This window comes from Pelodiscus sinensis, chromosome 27 (genome assembly GCF_052426305.1).
Source record: "Pelodiscus sinensis isolate ZL-2025 chromosome 27, ASM5242630v1, whole genome shotgun sequence".
Classification (NCBI taxonomy): domain Eukaryota; kingdom Metazoa; phylum Chordata; order Testudines; family Trionychidae; genus Pelodiscus; species Pelodiscus sinensis.
This window is the reverse complement of record NC_143078.1, coordinates 10532134-10553533: the sequence shown is the minus strand read 5'-3', so window position 1 is coordinate 10553533 and position 21400 is coordinate 10532134. Positions and strand designations below refer to the sequence as shown.

Sequence of the window (21400 nt, the reverse complement as noted above, 5' to 3'; positions counted from 1 at the left end):
ACTAGAACCCTATTGTCTTTCTCAGATCAGGAGGAGATCTCGTGCCCTTCCTCCACGCAGAATCCAGCGGTAGCAGTGTCTGCTCTGTGCCACACCCCAGCCTCTCCCCCTCAGGCCCCAGCAACGGAGGAGAAAGAGAAACTGCCAGAAGACAAGTCCCCGAACCTCCTGGCGAATGGAACCACACCTCCCCAAAGCGAGGCCACATCAGAGTTCATGGTCATGCCCGAAGCTGTGACACGTAAGTCTCTGCTTCTTTCCCTTGGGTTCTGCAGGGGCGGGATTGGCATCAGGGCCTTGGTTCCCTGAAATCACTATGGTACCTCTCCATCACTTGAGGGTTCAAAGAAACGCATAAATTATTTAGGGCAGGGACTATCTTTCCATTTTCAATATGTACAGCGCCAAGCACAATGCTTGTAGGAACTACTGTAATACATATAAAATAATTTCAGAGGCTCCTAGCAAGAGGGGGCCTATCCCTGTTCTTCCATTATACTCCCACACCCAGATAAAAGCAGGGAGCTGTATTTGTATCCAGTACCCTAGTAGGCGGCACTAGTCTGGGTGGTGAAAGTAAGAGTTGCATCCAGTGAGGGGATTGTGACTGCTGGTGTTAGCGTGCCCTGCCAAAGTTAAACATAGGGACATGTGGGAAGAAAAATGAGGGACACGCCTTGTGATATGCACCCAGAGGGAAAGAGCTCCCGCTGAAGAGAAAGAATGGGGAAATGAAAGGGGGTTTACTAACATTAGAGACTGTCCCTCCTACCCCAGCCTGTAGGTGAGTTAAGCAACTAGGGGTTGGACCCTCGGGGAAAGGAGAATGAAGAAGTAGTAGGACCAATCCACAGGGATTGTGGGTTTAAGGCAGGAGTGGGGAACCTCAGGCCCAGGGGCCGGATGCAGCCCCCGGTTTACCTGGATCCAGCCTTTGAGGCTCAGGATTCCCCCCCAGTATTGGGCAGGGCTGGAGCACACAAAATTTACTAGCTTGGGCCCCTCTAGGTTGTCACACGCCGGTGATGCTGCTTTGTGGGGTGGTTACACTGGAGTGTGTGACAACCAGTCAGGGCAGAGCTTTGGACAGACACTTCCTATTTACCACGGGGGAATGAAATACAATGAAAACGGTTCTACCAGAAGCTACCAGTAAAAAGTCACCATTTCCCACCAGTCACCCTGCTCTGTTGGAGACATCCCTGGCATCCGAGGACAGGGGTGGGCAGAAGGGCCCCTGAGGGTCAGATCCGGCCTGCTAAGCAAGTGGATCTGACCTGCTGCTCCCCACCCCTAGGCCTTAATTGGCCTGGAGGCGGGGGAGCATGGGAAGACCCCTCCCGCCCTGCTAGGAGCAGCGCCATGCGCTGCTTGCAGGGCGCTGGGAGAGCGGAGGAGACTTCGGGCGCTCCCCACCCCCAGGCCTGGGGGCAGGGCAGCTGTGTGAAGTTTCCTTCACCCTGCCTGGGCACTGCGGGGAGGAGGCTTCCCACGCTCCCTCGCCTGCAGGCTCTGATTGGCCTGGGGGTGGGAGAGCCAGCCAAGCCTCTTCCAGGGTATGGGTGCCTAGTGAGAAGGGGGAGCAGAGGGGCTCCCCCATTCCTGTTTAGGCCCCACCCCTTCCGGGGTGGCCTGGGGCTATGTCAAAATTTTTTGAAGTGGCTCCCGGGCAAAAATTATTGCCCACCCCTGTCCTAAGAATTAATGGTGGTATCTCAGTAGGATGGTGAATGTTGATGAAGGTGGCGTTTTAATGATGACTCCTGCTAATTGGTTCATTGCATTATAACTCCTTAAATTCTCCTTGAACTTGCAGTTGGATAGAAGATCTTTCTTCCTCTCCTGTACTCACCTGCCACATAACGTTTCACTGTGCTGTTAAACAGCTATTGCGTTCCATCCCAAAGACAACTGCATGTTTGGCGGTAGAATAAAGCCACTCATCTATCTCCCTTGGAATGTGTTGGGATCCTTTGAGTTGAAAACCACCCTGGCACTGTAAGGGAACGTCTATACAGCACCACGTAGCTCAAAATAAGCTACGCAATTCCAGCTGCGCAAATCGTGTAGCTTATTCCAAGATAGTCTATTTCAAAATGTGGTGCTGTCTGCACAGCACCACATTTCGAAATAGATCACTATTCTAACAAGTCCCTTAATCCTCATGGAACGAAGTTTACCAGGGCATCGGAATAGCAAGCCTGTGATTTTGAGAATATTTCGAAATAACGGGCTTGTTCCTAAGATGCAGAAAACGTTATTTCGGGATACCAGATGTCTCCTGAAATAGCGCCGCTGTCTAGACGTACCCTAAGATATTATTATTAACTCAGAGGGAAAATTCTGGCCCAACGTCTCTGCTCCTCGGTGCTTGTCTGAACCAGGGCATGATTTTGATTTACAAACAATTTAATTCAAGGAATGCAAGGGAACAGAGCAAGCCAAACCATGTACACCAGGCGCTTTTGTGAACTCTGCCATGTTCAGAAACATTCAGTGACTGAAGGCTGTAGAATATTTGTGGGGAGTGGCTGGGGAGGAGGCATGTTTGAAATTCCTGACTCGTGCTTCTGATTTTCTCTCCCTGCATCAGATTCATGGGCCCAGGGGGCCTTTCTTGCAGGAGATTGAGCAGCCTAGCATATTGCAATCATACTGGAACTCACCAGTATGAGACTCTGTATGACACCAAACGAAGGCAGGGGACCTGGTTTGGACAGGGCAATAGAGCTTGTTTCCCCATAACTGGGTGGAAAAGAGGAGTACTTAGAGGAGGGAGTGTGTTCTAGAGCAGTTCAAACTATTTTTCTCATGATCCAGGTGAAGAAAATTGTTGGAGCCCGTGATCCAACATAATGTGACTGGAGAGTGGGCTCTGGGATGGGGCTGAGGATGAGAGCTTTGGGCTGTAGGAGGGAACTCCAACTTTGAGGCGAGAGGAGCTTATCTTGAGTAGTTCTCGGTCAGGGGTGCAGGAGCTGAATCTGTTGCCAGCTGCTTCTGGGGTGCAGCACAGTCTGTGGTGCCAGGACAGGCAGGGAGCTGCCTTAGCATCCCCACTGGTTACCTGATCCCCCTACAGCAATAAGACCCAAGGCCCGACATTCCACAGCCCAGTCCTGGGTTGCAACCCATAGTTTGAAAACCCCATGGCTAGTGGATGTACTTTCTTAGGAACTCAGAAGACATGGTTTCAATTCCCAGTTGTGCCTTTAACTTGCAGCCAATTCACTTCCCTTCTCTGTGTCTCCATCTAGACCAATGTTTCCCAAATGGTGTTTCGCGGAACCCTGAGGTTCCATGAAGTGAAAATAAGGGTTCCGCAAGAAAATTCCATTACAATAAGATTTTATGATTTTAAAAAAATACTTATATTTAAGCATTTATTAATTTTATTGAAAACGATTTTCATTTGTGTTTGCCACGAGAAGTGTCCATGTGCAATGCCAGCTTATCCAGAGAGTGGGGACGATGATGTCACTACTCAGCCCTGATATCCATATATTAGACCTTTATTAGGTGTTCTGCTAAATTCTTTCGAGTTTGAAAGGGTCCCGTGGCCAAATAAAACTGGGAAACACTGATTTAGACTGTAAGCTGTTCAGGGCTGGGACTGTCTCGAAGGGTACATCTACACAGCAGTGTTATTTCGGAGTAACTGACGTTATTCCGAAATAACACAGTCTGCGTCTACATTACAAGCAATTGTTTTGACATAATGTCAAAATAATGTTGAGCTGGAGGACTTCTTACTCCGACTCCTGTAACCCTCGTTGTACGAGGAGTAAGGGAAGTCGGATTCTCCCTCGGACTTCCTGCTGTGTAGACAGTGTCAAAAGCCAAAATAAGCTATTTCGACTTAAGCTACACAGTTGACGTAGCTCGAGTTGCGTAGCTTACTTTGGCTTTAGCCCTGCTGCGTAGACCTGCCCTTACTATGAGCCCATACGCAGGGGTGGCCTGAGGCGGGCTGCGGCAGCTAGCACCCCAGACAGAACGCACGATCGGTGCCCCCACCTGCACGGCCGTCAATAGCGTGATGTCTTCATTGGGCGCCCCGTTGAAGACGGCGCCCTAGGCGACGGCCGAGTCGGCCTATATTCACGGGCCGCCCCTGCCCGTACGGCACCCATCACAATGGGGGCCGGATTTGGGTTGGAGACTCTCTCTGTGTTTCCATAATATAGATACTAGTTTAGTCCAGTTGCAAAGACACAAAAAGGCCCTGCTGTATTTTATAACACGGTTCAAAGTTGTAACCAGACCAGGGCAACCAGATGATCATTGATTGTAAATGGATTCCCTGACTCTGAGGTGCAGTGGGCTTTTGGCAGGTGGACTGTTTGAGTTCCACTGAAAATGGGGCCTTTTAGAGGGGCTGGGCCCAGAGAAGAGTAAGGGTCTAGCACGGGGGTGGGCAACAATTTTCACAAGGGGGCCACTTCATGAATTATGGTAAGGAAGGGGCGGGGCCTGGAGTGGAAGGGGGCGGGGCTGGGGACTAGCCTGGAGAGTTGCCTGGGGATGGAGGCTTTGAATTAAAAACACAGCAAAGGGCTCGCGGTTCCCAGCCCTGCCACTGCTGCATTGACTGGCAGCTGCCCAAGGGTGCTACGGCTATTTAAAGGGCTCGCGACTCCGGCCTCCGCTGGGATAGCACCGCAACTGGGAGCTGGGAGCCATTTAAATAGGATCCTTCTGCCTGGAAATGTGTTGGCACAGGCAGCAGGATATAAATAGAAAGCAGCCAGATGCAGTCCGCGGGCTGGATCAAAGTGTCATCTTGCCCAGCCCTGGTCCAGCAGACTGCACCATCTCTGCCTCTTAAACACTAGCCTCATGACAGGCCTGAAACACCCCCACCCCCACCCCCGCACTCCTGGTTATTGCATCTTCTAGTCCCTTTTACAGTAGACTAGATCCCATTCTAACAGACCACCTGTGAGCAGTGCGCCCGGGGGAAGAACCGTGGGGTTGGCCTTGGCATGGAGAGCATGTTGGGAGACCTGGGAAAATGGTAATAAACAGCTGAGAGCAAAAAACTTATCAGGGCAGGCAGGCCCCACTGGTAATTTTCTGATTAGAAGGACTCACCACTATGTAATTTCACTCCTGCCACTGCAGTTAAGGTTGTGTGGGAGCCAACCCATGTTCTCGGGGGTACATCTAAACTCGGTTATAACGTTCACTTTGAGCTTACAGACACAGTCCGGTTCAGAGGACAGTTGTGTTTGAAAAGTTTATACGTGTATGTCCGTGTGTAGATATTTTATTACTAGGCTGTGCATTCTGTCCCTGTGCTGAGACAGGGGCCCTATTGTACTAGGTCCTGGATAGACACACAGTATACTGCATAGACTGTGTGCCAGAGAGCTTACGGGCTAAATAGAGAAGGCAGAAAGGAAGTGGTATTATCCCTAGTCCGGCCTTCTACAGACAGGGAGAAAGTTCAAGGCCTTGTTATCAGAAGTGCTGAGAAGCCACAGCTTCCGCAGACATCTTTGAATGACACAAGGAGCCTGTGGCAGAAATGGTTTTTGAATTCAGCCGGATGCTTTCACCACACGACCATCCTTCCCCTCGACACCGAGGTGATGATCTGGGCTGCCATGATGATGCGGGATAAGCCACACAAGCTGAGAGCTGGATGCAGTGCGGGCGCTTCGGTTGCGTCTTGTATGGATCAGCAGCGGCTCCCACATTAAAGAAGGAGTGTGCGGACTGAGAAGGCTGGGATGATGAGGCTGGCTTCAAGTGCAGCCCCTGATTTTGAGTGGCTGCTGATGGCAAGCAACTTGAGCAGTGACGCAGTGTTGTTCTGTGTTCGTACAGCCCCTTGCACTGGGGAGGCGTCCTGCGCCGAGGACTGGGACTCAGGGATGCTACAATAATACAGACAATAGGTGATCATCATGGAGGGGTTTGACTGTCTGAAGAGCCAAATGCGTTCAGCTCCCAACAACGTCAAGAGGAAATGAGCGTAACCAAGCCTTCTGGAACCTGGAACCCTAAACCTCTTCAAAGTGCCCCCCTTCCTCCCACTTTGGGGCCTGTTCCTGCTTCCACTGATCTCCAATGGGGACAGGATCAGGCCTTTAGGGTGGCAGTGGGAGAACATCCAAAGGTTCCCTGGTTGGAGAAGCAGCTGCAAGTTCAGATCCTGCTCTGCTCCATTGCTGGGCATGTTGAGGTCATCGAGTCCAGCCCCCGCCCAAAGCAAGACCAATCCAACTAAATCATCCCAGCCAAGGCTTTGTCAAGCCAGGACTTAAAAACCTCTAGGGATGGAGATTCTAACCCTCCCTCCCCCACCTGGGAAGCCATCCCAGTGCTTCCCCACCCTCTTAGGGAAATATTTTTTCCTAATATCCAACCTAGACCTCCCCCACTCCAACTTGAGACCATTGCTCCTTGTTCTGCCATCCCTCACAACTGAGAACAGCCTCTCTCCATCCTCTTTGGAACCCCCCTTCAAGGAGTCGAAGGCTGCTCTCAAATCCCCCCCTCACTCTTCTCTTCTGCAGACTAAATAAGCCCAAATCTCTCAGCCACTCCTCATAAGTGATGTGCTCCAGCCTCCTAGTCATTCTGTGTTGCCCTCCGCTGGACTCTCTCCAGTGCGTCCACATCCTTTCTGTAGTGAGAGGGCCCAGTATTAAGCGCAATATTCCAGATGTGGCCTCACCAGTGCCAAATAAAGGGGAATAATCACTTCTCCAGATCTGCTGGCAACACTCCTACTAATGCACCCTAGTATGCCATTAGCCTTCTTGGTTACAAGGGTACACTGTTGACTCATGTCCAGCTTCTCATCCACTGTAATTTCCAGGTCCTTTTCTGCAGAACTGCTGCTTAGCCAGTCGGTGGCCAGCCTGTAACAGTGCTTGGGTGCTCATGTACTTTCAGGAGCTTCTCCTCCTGGCTCGAAATTGACAGTGAAAATCACAGAAGACCTCAAAGAGACAAAGGTCCTTTCTTATCCCCCTCGCACTCCTCCTCTATCTATCCCCTTCCTTCTTCTTCACTTTGCCCCCCTCCCCTTTTCTGGGGAGAGCGGAGAAAGACACAACTTGGCAAAACCTGCTTCTTCCTTGCCAAGCATTTCCCCATCTCAGCTAGCAAGTTCAAGAAGGGAAGGAATCAATGCACCCACTCACAAATCCACTTCCTCCAGCTGGGTCTCCTCTCCCCCACCCGCCTTGTTACACCCCGATGAAGGTCCTTACAAATCACCAGGCAAAGCAGATGTGTCTCTCTCCCCCCCTACACCAGAATAGGAGGGATGTCCCAGGGAGTCACTAATTCCTGAGGCATGTCCTAGAACATAAAAGAGGCAAGGGGAAAGCGAAAACAAATGGAACCTAAAGGAAGGTGTTTGTGTGGGAAGTTCCACCGCAGAGCATGCTGGGAAAACATGACTGGAAATGGGGGTGAAAACGACCGGCAAAGTGATGCAGAAATCACCAGGCTGCCCCATGCAGAGCTCGCGGCCCTACTAGGAAAACAAGACACCGTTTTCTTGCCTCTGTCGATTTTGTTTTTGCCTGCAAGCGGCCTGGCACCCCGGCCCGCGCGAGACAGAAGCACCTTGTGTGCGGAGGTCTTGCGCGATGCAGGCCCGGCCCTGGCTCGCTGATTCCCCGAACAGAATGTGGCTACTGTTCCCCGGCTTGGCTCTCGAGGCCTTTGCCCTCGAGCCTTTCTGCTGACTCATCGCTTGTTTACTGACGAAAGAGAGAGAGAGACGTTTTACAGTTTGGCACAGACAACAGCCGGCAGAGATTTATGTACTTGGTTATGTGGCGGGCGGGGGAGATGATTGGTTAACCCTTCCTGATCTGGATGCCAAATCCCGTCTGGGGCACAGATCAGGCTGACTAACCATGCGTGAGGGGAAGGTAGGATTAAAATATTCCCCAAATCCCTTTGCTCGGCCAAGGTAAAGTGTAGATATGCAGCCATTTGGCCCCAGCCTGCCTTGTTTCTGCAGAGGACAAGAGGGAGTTTGCAGCTAAAGCAGAGGTCTGTTTGCTTCCCCTTTAACCTTCACCCAGGAGTCGTGGATCCCTTTCATGACGACATTGATGTGTCTGGAGAAATCCCCCTCCTGGTTCCTATAGGGCGTCATCTTCTCAAGCTCTCTTCTGACTTTCAGTCTGCTGGGAGCAGAGAAGGGGAGGTAGATGGGATCCCTCTCCCCACCCCCCCAGGCTTTCCAATTGGAACTCGTAACTCCTGATGCTGGCAGTGTCCGGGAGGAATTGCGGATCCCCAGCTGACCACCGCGGGCTGTGGCAGTGCCAGCCTCGTTTGGGAAATGGCCCTGTGGCTGAGCTGAAGATGGCACGTGGGGGGTTCAGCCCAGAGGAGGTTATATCCAGGTTGTTATTTAGACCCTTTCTGGCCCACCAAGGTCCAGCCATCTTACTGCCAGAAATGGAGCCGAGGCGGAGTGGACAGCACCTCCCGGAAAGGAGTAACTTCCTTACTTGGTAGCAGCAGTAGGCTTTTATCCTTTCTACGGACCTGGTTCTCAGGTGAGCTCAGCCTCTTTGGTGTCGAGCCTGCCTGTTGGACTCTCTTCTTTCCCTTCCTGTTGACATGAATATCTTCTAGGGCCCCGTCACCATAGTAACTGAATGCATTGCCATTTTGGCTGTGTTTATCCCTGCAACCCCCCTCGCAGACACTGAAGCAGAGACACTAAGTGACTTGCCTGAGGTCACACAGAGCAGACCTCCTTCAGCCCAAGACAACGGTCTAACCACTAGGCCATTCTTCCACCCCAGGACTCCACTCCCTCGTCCCTTTGTTTTCCATTCCATCTCCTCTAGCTATGCCCCTTGCTCTACTACATCGGCATCTTCTGCATTTCTCCCAAACCTTTGTCACTATTTGTTTCCGGGAGGGGGAGTACAAACCCACCCACATCTAAAAGTCCCTCCCCCAGCTTTGCAGAAGGGACCACTGGACCCAGGACTCAACAGATCATGGGGGACAAATGATGAAAAATGTGGTCGGGGTGAGGGGTTCACCACTGAGGTAGAACCTCATGGTCTAGATATGGCCTTTGCTGACTGCCCTCCATAAAAGGTTATGGAGAATATCCAACATGGTTTTGTCAAGTACAAATCATGCCAAACCCGGCTTTTGAAAGGGCCTAGTGGGCGGGGAGGAAGGAATAGGGTGATGTTCCTTGATTTTAGTAAGGCTTTCCCCACAGTTTCACATGACATTTTCATAAGCAAACAAGGGAAATGGAGTCTAGCCGAAATTACCATAAGGTGGGTACGCAGCTGGTTGAAAGACCATGCTCAGAGAGTAGTTCTCAGTGGTTCACGGTCAGACTGGGAGGGGATATCTAGTGAGGTCTCCCATAGGGCCTGGAAGACCCTATTCAGTATTTTCATCAATGACTTGGATAATGGAGTGAAGCACGCGCTTCTAAAATTTGTGGATGACCCCGGCTGCGAGGGCTTGCAGGCGCTTGGGAGGATGGGGTTAGGATGCAGCAGGCGTTCTGGGGGCGGAGAGTGGGCGGGGCCACGGGAACGGGAGAGTGGGTGGGGCCATGGGAAGGCAATGCCTTCCGCTGCCTCTTACTCCCGCTGCCCCATGCGCCTGCCCTGAAAAGCTTACGGCCTTGTCCTGCTCGGTTTCTCTGGCTATCGCTGTTGACTTATTGGGTATTTTCTCGTGTGCAGCAGCACCACTGCCTTATGGGATTATGGGGGATACAAGACTGTTGAGGGCTGCATGTGCATATTGGAGATTGTGAGCTAAACCTCTCTTTCCTGCAGTCCCCCATCCTTCCCACACTGCTTAGTCCAGGTCAGGACATGAGGAGATCAAGGGCATTTCTACACCAGGAGATTATTCCAAAATAACTAAATTCGAAATAATAACTCCTGAAATAACAACAGTGTGTCCCCACTCCAGGGGGGGCCTCGAAATGAGTCCATGGCAGGCTCCATTATTGGGGACGCGCTGCCTTGACTTAGAGCCCCAGGAAACACGGAGGGGTAACTACTTCGAATTACTCTGGGGAGAAGTTATTTCAAAATGCCAGCAGTGGAGCGTCCACACGACCACTATTTCGAACTATTTCAAAATAGTGAAAGCAGGAAATAGTGAAATCTGAGGAAAGCAGGAGGACAGATTTCGAAATAACCAGCCCCTTATTTCGAAATAACGGGCTTGGTCGTGTGGATGCACCACTTATTATTTCGAAAAAGGGGGGTTATTCTGAAATAACTCCCTAGTGTAGATCCGGGCCCAGTGTGCTGGCAAGGGAATGGGGTGGGAGCCAGTGAGAACCACAGACTGTCTAGGTCTGTCCACACTGCACACTAAACCCAGGCTCTGCCTCAGGGTTGAGCCCAAGGCCCCATCTGTCTACACACAAATCAGTCTGCTGGATCAGCAAGCTCTCAGGGCCTTAAGATGTCAGGAAGGTGACTCGGGTCTGAGCCCTGCCACTTTGCAGTGTGGACACAGCTTGAGCCATAGACCCGCATCAGAAGGTCTGTGTGGTGCAGTGTGAATGTGTTAGTGCTGCTGTGAGACCTGGGGCCAGTTGTCAACCCAGGGCTACAATGCAGTGTGAATACTCCAGCTTGGCTTTGGAAACGCCACAGACACAGGCCTGAGGCCCACACGCCTGGGTTTAGAAAGCAGCCTGGCCACCCGCTCTGTGTCCACCAGCATCGATAAAATCCCCTGCCTGCCATGTGAGCCAAGGCCAGTCTTTTCTCTGCCGATGGGAGCAGCCCCTCTAACCCCCTGCTCTCTTTTGCCCACAGTCCAGCCCCAGGTCCGAACAACCTTGCGGAGTCTCCAGCCGTCCAGCCCCATGGACTGCACCCCTCTGCTGCAGAACGGCGCCGGGCGTGTCCCGGACCCGGGCAGTGCCCACAGAGGCGCGGGGAACGGCGTCCTCGGCACGCTGCCCGGTTCGCAGAAGCCTCCCCGGAAGCTGCAGTCGCATTACTCCATCAACAGCCAGGGCAGCAAGAAGAGCAAAAGCAGCTCCAAGTCAGCCTCCTCCCAGATCCCTGCAGAGGCGCAAGAAGGTATCAGCTGCCCAGCACCCTCAATCCTCCACTCATAGGCACAGGACCTACAACGATCAAGAGAGAGAGAGAGATGGGCGCACCTAGGATGAAAGGGAGGGGACCCACAGTTATTGCTTTGTGCAGACTGCCCCTGGGTGCTGTGCAAGCCAGGGAGTTGGGTGGATCCTGGTCTAAATCCTCCCCCACCCACCTGCTTGTCTATTTCCCTGGGCTGGTTTCCCCCTTCGGGTCCTCTGCCCCACCTCCACGAGCCCCGCGCTGGTCCTGTCAGTTCTGGGATCCCCTGCACCATTACCACATAACCTCACGCGGTGTTGGAGCATCCCTCTCCCCCCCCGCAGTGTCCCTCCGAGCCCCCCGTAATATCCTTCACAAGGGGAGAACTACCCCACCAGCCCCAAAGATTCCGGGTCACCCCTTCGCCTCCTCCTCACTGCCCATTCTGGTGAAGCGCTGTCCGTTTCTCCCTCTTTGGCGAGTTCTTGACTGCCTTCAGGTTTCGGTCAGTCGGTCTGTCTATTGGAGGGGTTTATGGTGCTGCCCATCACCGTTATATCCGGGCACCTGCCACACAAAATCAACAGCCATCGCCAAGCCCCTAGAGGAGTCCATGGGGTCTCTGAGCTCCCAAGGCAGCTCAGGTTGGCCCTGTCGTGCCATTCACGGGCCTCAGCCTGTGTCTGCCGACACCAAAGGCCCCATAACCAGCCACCGTGGGCACAGCAGCCCGAGCTGGTCTCAGATCTCTGGCTGTGGGTGGTGTTCTTGATGGGAACTGGGATCTATAGGGTTAAACCTGGGGGAAAAAAAACAATGCCTGTTGGGACCGTTACCATCACACCTGGGATGGTGTCCTGCTGGTGTCCATGATTAACAGTCCCCTTCATTTCTGTCCCCTCCCTCTCCTGCGCCTCCCTCTGCTCAGACTGCTGCGTCCACTGCATCCTCTCCTGCCTCTTCTGCGAGTTCCTGACCCTCTGCAACATCGTGCTGGACTGCGCCACCTGCAGCTCCTGCAGCTCCGAGGACTCCTGCATCTGCTGCTGCTGTTGCGGCTCGGGGGAGTGCGCCGACTGCGACCTGCCCTGCGACATGGACTGCGGCATCGTGGACGCCTGCTGCGAGTCGGCCGACTGCCTGGAGATCTGCATGGAGTGCTGCGGCCTGTGCTTCTCCTCCTGAGGGGAGGTGGGCAGAAACTCGAGGGGGCGGTGGAAGAAGGAGGGGGGCCTGGAATTGGGGGGCCCCTCCCCCGGTCCCGCCTCCCCTGTGGCGATCATGCTTCTGGGAACCACTTCGGCCTGCCCCACGTCGTGTGTTCGGAGGGTCCTGCCGCTTTCCTGAGCCAACGTTAGAGAAGGCCACGGGGGAGGCAGGAAAAAGAGCCGTGAGGGAGACCAAAGACAGCCTGAGGCTGGAAAGCGCCCGCAGATAGGAGTCCCCTCCTCACTACCTCCCCCGGTGCTGTCCGGCCTCCAAGACTAGGTGACACCCCACCCCCTGCGCACCTGGCGCAGGGATTGAGACAGCAGCTTCCTGCCATCTGAGCCGAGAGCAGGAGTCAAGTCTTACGCCGCGCCTGGCGGCCACGCAGAAGCCCTGAACTGCCTCGCCGGGCGACGCTCGGACCCGCCCCGAGCCCCTGCCGTCCGAGGACTCCGCAGGTGGTGCTCTCCCAGAGCTGGCTGGCCCAGCGCCCCGCTGGCTGACGGCTGGAGCGGGGTAACGGCGCGAGTGCCCCTTGGCTGGTGCCTGCTGAGGGCAGCTTCATAGGAGCTTCCTTGCTGCTAGTTCCCACCTACAGCAAAGGCTTGGTGCCGCTCGCTAGGGTCCTAGGCAACTCGAAGGAGCAGGCCAGGGTCCCCTGCTCAGCAGCCCGGTATCATGAGCCCACGGAGGCAGGGCGGGGTCGCATCTGGCCTGCCAGCACCCAGGTACACAGACCTGTTTTCACAGAGTCCCCCCGCTCTGGCTAACCTCACACCCCGCAACCTCAGCCAATGGGGCCCAGCGTGTCCGAATGACACAGCCTGCGCCGTGGAAATGGCACAAAACACGCACCTGCCTCAGCATCCCACTCCGGACAGGAAACTGTGGTGCTGGGGAGGTGGGGACGGTGAGCTTGAGGGGGGCGGATGGGGTTAGAGATGGAACGCCTCGGCCTCCCTTTGCTGTTGGAAGCGGCTTCCCCCCGCCCGCCTTCTCGGTGCTGAGGGAGGCAGGCAAGTGCAATAAACTCTGCCAGCCACGCTCTCTTGTAGCCCCAGGACTCAGGCTCTTACATGTGAGCGTGCACACACGTGCGTTCGCGCACACGCTCGTGCACGGAGCCTTTTCCTTAACTTCCCCTGCAAGCGGCTGACAAAGGATCCCCTTCTCCGCAGAGCGGCTGTGTGTCCCTGCACAGGCTGGTGGGGAGAGGCGATTCCAGACTCCCCGGCTGAGAAACGCCTTCTCTCCCACTGACCGGGGGAGGCCAGCGCTGCCTGGGCGTGACTCAAAGGTGGCTGTTGGATGCTGCATCTGCCAGGAGGTCCTCCACAGCGGCAGTGGCACAGGCAGTGACTTTGGGCTCTCTATCCCCTCTACCCCCGCCCAGCCTGCTTGGCCCGTCCACCACAGAGCGTGACTGCGGGGCAGGGTGTAAACGCGCCTGCCAGGGTGGGGCGCAGTGCGGTTTTCTCTGATTTGTTACTGTAAATAAAGACCTTCCTGCATTTCCGGCCCCGAAGGCTGCTGTGTCGTGTGCTCAGCCTAGGGTGGCCCCAGGGGGCTCGGGCCTGGATCCCGGCAAAGGGCCCTCAGGATGACTTTAGCCCCCACTGGCCTCGGCCTGCCTTTCAGCAGTGGCTCTGTCGGGGCTTCGGATGGGGTCAGGGACCGAGTGAGGCAGGGAGTGTATCCTCCTCGTTCTCTCAGCAGTTAGGGTTGCCAGATGGTCTCCCAAAAAATATTTTTGGTATTTTGTGGTCGAGCAAAGAAAAAAAAAAGGAACATGGGATAAGCGGCGATCGCAACCCCCCCTCCCAGCTGGGACTCTCAGGCAGGGAGGCGGGGTCATGATCACCGCTCTGGGCACTTCAGAAGCCTAGCCGGAGCTGGGGGAGTGGCTGGGAGTCCTAACCACTTCCCCCGTCCCCGACAGGCTTCTGCGCAATCACAGGCTCCTAACGCTGATTGTGGCCCCGCCTTCCAGCTGCTCTCCCCGCCCACCCCAGGCTTCCATCCGCTGCGCAGCTGGAAAAATCAGAATACTGGACATTGCACATGTCCAGTATTCTCTGATTTTTTTTTACTGGACAAAGAGCGCAAATACTGGACACCTGACAGCCGTATCAGCAATGCCCGCTGGGTGTTCTCCCTCTGGGTATCACGCTAGGGGTAATAAGGGAGAACCGCCAGAGCAAAGAACTGCTGGTCTTTGTCCCCCACTTGAAGACAGGATACTGAGACGGAAGCTGGCTCAGATCTCTTCTAGGGTTCATCCCCATGGGCCTATCCAACACTCCCAGGGTTTGTTCCTTCAGATCTGCCTTCGGTACGGTTCGGAGCTGCCACCCAGAACTGGTTTTACCTCCCCTTTCCACACCATCTCCCCCCACCTCCGCACCCGCAATCCGCTCTGCAGGCTCCGTGCCTCCTCTGCTTTGCTTGCCTCTGAATCTGGAACACAACAGCTGCTCTGTGCTCTGTCCCACAACTGGGTCTTGTTAAGGAGGGGAAGCCAAGAACTGCGGCTGCAACTCCAACAGCTGCAAAGGGAGCTCGGGGAGGCAAGAGAGACCAGGATTGGCCACGCCGAGCGTTCCAAAAGCATCGGCAAGGCCCCAAAATGTCACGAGATCAGCGTAAAACCCGTGAGTTTTCAGTGGCACGTTTGGGGGTTCTTTTGGTCGCCTTCCGGGGTCTGAGGTTTTCCCCCCCTTTTCCAGCTTTTCTCGACAGGCCCAAGGGCTAGAAAGTGTCTTTTAAAGACTGCAAGCTGAACGTCTGGTGGAGTCACGGGATTCCAGGACCTGAGGCTTGAAGAAAAGCCGAGAAGGTTGCAAGGCTGCCAGTGACATTGCAAAAGTTGGCAACCTGGAATTGGGTTAACACCCTAAGTTTTCACGGGAAGGCCTGGTGAAGACCACAAGCATGCTGGAAGACTGTCCCTCCAGCACCCCCAGTACCTGGAGAGGAACAGTGGATCATTGAGAGGGGAGAGTTCTCCCAACGGAATCCATCACAGCTTTCCCTGCTTGGATAGCCCTTGGCAATCTCTGCCTATAGGGAAATGCAGTAAGGGTTCCCAAACTGGGGGGCGTGCTCCCCTGGGGGGGCATGAAGAAATTCTGGGGGGGGCTTGAGACGACCAAGCTACCCCCCCCCCCCGCTTCCCCCCTCATCAATCTCACCAAGGCAAAACAAGTTTTGCTGCTATTTTTGTTTTTCAGCCCCAGGCAGTTCCTTTCTTTCTTTCTTTCTTTCTTTCTTTCTTTCTTTCTTTCTTTCTTTCTTTCTTTCTTTCTTTCTTTCGCTCAACAAGTTTTGCTGCTATTTTTTTTGGGGAGGGAGGGGTCTCAAAAATCGAAAAGGAGGTGTGATGCTGAAAAGTTTGGGAACCACTGCAGTAAAACCTAAGGGGGGTCTAAGCTCATCTCGGGGCTGGGGTAGGGGATCCTAAGCCAAAGGGGCCAGCTGGCCAGCGTGAGACATGCTGCTTTTGCGCTCTGGGGATCAGATCTCACTGAACCAGCTTATTTTTCACAGGGACACCTAATGCAGCACGGAGCCTGGCATAGCGAAAGGCGACAAGTGCACCTTGGGCCTGATCCAAAGCCGACTGACGCCAGTGGCAAGGCGCCTTGTGGCCACAGTGGACTTTGCAGCCGGGCACAGTCTGGGCAGGCTGGCGGTGCGAGCCGTGTGAGCGAACAGCCTGCAACCCAACCCAATCCCCTTTTCCGGTGGTGCAGCCAGAAGCAGGGTACAGTCTGTGGCTGAACAGAACCTGGTTGGGGAGAGGTGGAAAAGGACCCTTCTGAGCCTGTTCCGGGGGGGGGGGGGGGCTCCTCCAAAGTCCATTAACATAAATGGGAGCCCATCCATTGGGCCCTGGATCAGGCCTTTAGCCCCCAAACTGTAACCTTGGCAACCAGGAACAGGGTGTTGGGGGGAGCAGGACAAAGCCCTTTGCCTTCCCCACCTCACGGCCTCACTTGTGGTGCTAATTAGCGACTGCTGGCCGCTCCCGAGCTCCCCCCTTGGCTGGCCGGCGTGCCAGCTGGGGTAACGCACTCTGCCAGGGACACTAATGGGGACCAGATTTCTCCAGCTGCGCCGGGGCCTGCTGTCAGTAGCACAGTGCATGCTTTTGTCCCTCAGGCTGACAAGAGGGGAGTGGGAATGTGCACATACCACGCTCTCCCCGCCTCCCTCCCGTGTCTCTCCCGATCTCAGCACATCTGCATCGCGTGCTTCCCGATGCTGCATGCGGGGAGAGGCATGTACGCGCCGGCCAGCCCTAAGGCGGAGGAGCCGTCGGTTCTCAGACGGGAGCTTCGCCTGACTGCCCTAGTGTCACGACTGTTCCTTCCTGTGCACTGGATGAAACCCCATGAGCCGGGTGGTCAAGTCAGCATAGCCACACATCTCAGCACACATGTTAACAGGAAAGGGGCCAGATTCTCAGAACAGCTCCGCACATTGGGCTCTGTGGCAAATACATCCCCAATTATGGGTGAAGAGCCTTTGAAAACTTGTCCCACTAAACACCGCCGAGTTTACTGTGTTCGTGAGAAAATAGGATCTCCTGGGCCACCTTAATTTATCTGCCCTCATACATAAGTGGCTTAAGATTTGTGGGTTAAGAAAGGGAGTTTGGTTTCTCTGCTTCGTGGGGAACAATGTATTTCTAAATGTATGTGATATTAACTCCTACAGACGACTTCATGAGAAAATGCACATAAAAATCACCACTCACTGGAACTGGGTCTAATCTGAAGAGAGGTTAAATGCTGAAAAGTGACACTGTGAAACTGGCATCAAGAGCACATCTGGGTGAATAATGGGTGGTGGTGGTTGTTGTTTTGTTTTGGGTTCATTGACAAACTGGAAAAGCCAAAGGAAACAAAATCATTTCTGGGCTAACATCGTGTTTTGTTTGGAAACAACTGTTTCATTTTGATTTTTTCCTATTGTTTAACGGTCTCAGCAGGTTCGCTAGCAAATACAAGGATGTTTTGCAACAAAAAAGTTGTTAAAAAACCAAACTCACCCAAGTGTTTCATTTAGTTGTTGTTTTGTTTTGTTGTCCAAATGGATAATTCCGTGAAATTGACATAAAGTTGTGACTTGTTGCAGTATCACAATATCTGCCTTTCAAAAAAAAAGTTTCATGTGAAAGGCGGATTTCTCACAGCTCTGATCAGAAGGCTCCAAATTGTTTGTATCTCTGTGACTGCAGATCAAATCTACTTGGCATACAAGGATAATGCTGCTGTTAGCTTCCTACCAGCCAGCCCTGCAAATTCTGAGAGACAGGCTGGACTCTTTCCTTCTTACTCAGATCCAACAATTAGAGCTACTGAACCATGCTCGACTCCAGCTCACACCCACCCAAAGCAGTATGGCTTCGGTGGAGTTCCCAGGAGCAAAGAGAAGTCAACAAACTGGAGTGTGACTATACAGGTTCACAATTACAGTGCAACCGATCCTGTCGTTTACACGTGTGCAAAGCGAGTGGGGGTGAAATGCTGCTGCTCTCATTTGATGGCATTTAAAACCCACTGGTTTTAATGCTGGCACAATAAAGCCAGAACAATGCTGAATTAACACCACATGGGGCAGCATTTCGGAGGAAGAAGGTGTTATTTTTAGAGAACCACGCTGCAAGCCTCTGGACTCTCCCTGGCTTTTGTGTGCTATTGCAAACTCAGCATGATTTCTCCTCCTTCCTCAAAGTCTCTCCCTCTTGATCTTTGTTATACTCCTTCTGTTGTTTTTTTTTCTTTCTCTCTCCCATCCTTGGTTTCTTCCTCATGTCTTAACGCATTTTCAGCGGCTTCCCTTTCTTCTCCTCCTTCTTTTTAATAACAAGTTGCACTTACCTAGCACTTTGCAGGAGAACATTTCAAATGCCTGGGTGAAAGAAGGTGATGTGATTGTTTTGACAGATCGTCTGAGGAATGGAGCAGGCAAGTAAGTGGGCCGAGGTCTCAGCAGTAGAGCCAGAAAGGCAGACTCCCGGTTCTAACTACCAGACTATATTCCCTCCTTTTCCTTTCTCTTCTCACCACTTCCCTAACTTCTCACCCTTTCTAGGAAGGAGTTGGAGGCAGAATTGCTCCTCCCACTGATGAAGCTGGTTGTCCTTCCTGGTCCTGCGGCATAGCCCTCACATTTCCCTCCCATAACCAACGGAAAATGCACTCCCTCTTGGGATGGAGCTGGAGGCTCCAGAGCTCTCAGAGGAAGTTTGGTTTATGAATTTTAAATAAAGCCGCAGGGGCTGCCTCCTTGTGGCTGGGATCAGGTCACTGGCTGGATTCTGGTTAGGGCTGCCATGTGTCCGGTTTTCGCCTGGACAGTTCGGTATTTTGGCTCTCCGTCCAGTAAAAAAAAACCGGTCTGGTATTTTCTGTTTTCCTCAGATGGATGCATCTGCGAGGGCAGGGGGAGCGAGGAGCGTGGTAATTTAAAGGTGCAGCGGCCTTTTTTTTCCCCCCCTCAAAAAGATGGCTGGCAGCATCTGTGAGGAGGGGGGAGAGCAAGGAGCAGGGTAATTTAAAGGCACCGCAACCTTTTTTTTTTTTTTTTCCTCTACCAATTTTTCCCTGCCCGTTCGGGATTTTTTGTGAAGGTATCTGGCAACCCTAGTTCTGAGAGGAACTGTGGGCTGGTCACAGTCCACAGCTTGCAAGGCTCTTCTGGGTAGGTTTCAAAATGGAGTCTGCCTCACCTGCGGGTCAGAAGGGCTGCAGCTGGCACTTACCACAGACCTCCCCCCCCCACCCCCGTTTTTGCTCCAGCCCTGGGAGCAGCCCCTGAGCCTTGCAACAGCCTCATGGGCTAGAATCCGGGAGCGACGCCGCCGGTCTTGAGCAGAGCGGATGTGGGGACAAATGGGACTCACAGGGTTTGCCCTTCCCCGAGCCACCGCCCGTCGTGGAGTCCCCAAGGGGAGAAATGTGAGTTCAGCCCCAGAGCGGGCCCGCCGGTAAAGCCTCCACCCTCGAGTTCTCTCCCCTGCTCTTTGTGGCCCGGGGCTGGGCGCGGAGGGGCCCGATTCTCGATGCTCAGTGCCCAAACCCGGGGTTCGATTTTCGGAAGAGCCCCACTCTCAGGGCGGGACGTTGCTTTAAGCACTTCAGAGGGCAGGCTGGCCACCTCCTCGGTGCGTGGGAGGGGGGCACAGTGGAGGGCTGCAAGGGCCTGTTTGCTGAGGGCACTGAGGGTCAATTGCCTTCCTCTGGCAATAATCGGGGGGCTGGGGAGTGGAAAGCCCTGTCTTGGGATCTGAGAAGTAAATTGTAGCCAGGTGGGCTGAGCTGCAGCCAGATCGCAGGAGACTGCCAGCTGCAGGAGGGCGGGCGGGTTGAAATCCCCACGGCTTAGCTAGGCTGCCCAGAGAGTGACAGCTCGCACCACTTTTGAGATCCCACCAGGACAGTTCCAGACGGTCTGGACCAACTCCCCTGTGCAGGTCAGGCTCTGCTCTTGCTCTGACACTCTCCCCCACCCCCATCCCACGTGTGTCCCTCCCTCCTTTCTGAACTAGCTTAGGAGAAGGAAGAGACAAGAATCCTCCATCTCTGTGACTCGGTTCAGCCCAGACCTTCCCCTCCCACCTCCGTGTTGCTTTCCCCAAAAACGCTGCGGTGGGAGCCAAAGGGGCAGTTCTGTCCCCTTTGAGCCTGGCAAAGGGCGCAAGGCTTTGAGATGAGCTGAAGCAGGTGAGGAAGGAGTTAACCCGGCTGCTTGGGAATTAATTAACAACAGATGTGTTCAGTTTCAATTAATTAATCTCCTGCCGACACTTGAGTTTTACAGTTCCCTCGGAAGCCTCTCCAAGTCAAGGAGCTGTCCGGCTGCCAAAGCGATGGCGATTTAAGGGGGTTGTTAGTCTCTCGTTAACCATAGGCTCCAGCTGGCCAGGGCGCCCCCTCCCGCCCGCACCTCTGAGGCTGGCAGCAATGAGCTGTGACGTTTCTTGGGTGGCTTGGAGGCGGAGGACCGCTTCCAGCTGGCAGCGGATACACCTGGCGGCTGACTGGCCTGTGTGCTTAGGGGCAGAGTTAAGGTTGGCGTTGGTGACGCTGGAAGCATCGGTTCAGCGAGCAGTGGGGGCTGGTTCTTCTGCTGTTCTGCTCGCTTCTCCTTGCGTTGTTCTCCCATCCTGCGGGCAATGGAATGACTCCCAGGGAGGCGTAGGATCAGTCTCTGGCTGTAGAGGGAAACTGGACACAGGTGCCTTGCCGATAGCAGTTGTCTCGAGGGCACAGCGAGATCACCAGCCCAGGTCGTAAGCCAGCCTGAGTCCCGGGTTCACTAGTTCAGGCCTGGGGCCTAGTGTCTGGAAAGCCAAAGGGCTGGTGGGCTCCCAGGAGGCCGCTAGCCAAGTGGTGTCAGCTGAAGGGACCCTTGTTGCGCCTTTAATTTGTGCCAGGCTCGCTGCCGGCGGTTTGTTAGGGACGAGATGAAGGGCATGTTAATAATGAAAGTTCATCGTCTAATTGCTAATTGACTGTGAGGGAACAACACTTCCAGCTCTTTGGGAGGCATTAAGGCACCATTCATTCGACCAGCCATCTCTGCCTGCGAATTACTCTTCCCAGAGTGCTCCTCTGTACAAACGGCCGCATCCTGACTGGAGAACCAGATGAACCGGTTGTTAGAACAGATGGAGGTTAGGGCCAAGGGTATGGGATGCTCTGGGAAGGAGTGGGGGAAGGAACCTCAATTTACAGAGCACCCACAGCTGCTGGCAGCATGTGTTTCTCCTGGTGGTGCACAGCCGAGGTGCACATAACAAAATGTATTCCACACATGGACGGAAAAAATTAGAAGGACCGTTGAAATAATATTACGTAATCCTGTCATTGCTGATTGTGTACAAGCACCCTCCGGTTATGGAAGTCACTTTTGCAAAGGGGCCTAAGGGTGCTAAATCACTTTGACACTTTTGAAAACTGTACCCTACAAAAATATCCTGCATTCTAACATGTGCAGTGGTGCAGCTGTATTGGTGTCCCAGTATGTGAGACACACAGTTGGTGAGGTATAATAACTTTTATTGGACCAACTCCTGTTGGTAAGAAAGACAATCTTTCCTTTCCCAGACT

At 53.7% G+C, this 21400-nt stretch overlaps 1 protein-coding gene across 5 annotated transcripts in view; it reads left to right on the top strand.

Annotated features, from left to right (window-relative positions):
• MDFI (MyoD family inhibitor) overlaps positions 1 to 17333 on the top strand; it is a 48752-nt gene extending 31419 nt beyond the window's left edge. For 2 of the 5 annotated variants that reach the window (XR_016347931.1, XR_016347934.1), the window contains exons 3-6: positions 26 to 241; positions 10803 to 11072; positions 12001 to 14932; positions 15828 to 17333. Coding sequence is in view for 1 of the 5 variants with exons in the window: in XM_075909891.2 (XP_075766006.1) it covers positions 26 to 241; positions 10803 to 11072; positions 12001 to 12257 (743 nt within the window). In the remaining 4 variants the exon portion in view is untranslated. The remainder of the gene's footprint in view (positions 1 to 25; positions 242 to 10802; positions 11073 to 12000; positions 14933 to 15827) is intronic. The other 3 variants (XR_016347933.1, XR_016347932.1, XM_075909891.2) reach the window with 3 other exon arrangements.
• Positions 17334 to 21400: the final 4067 nt, after the last annotated feature.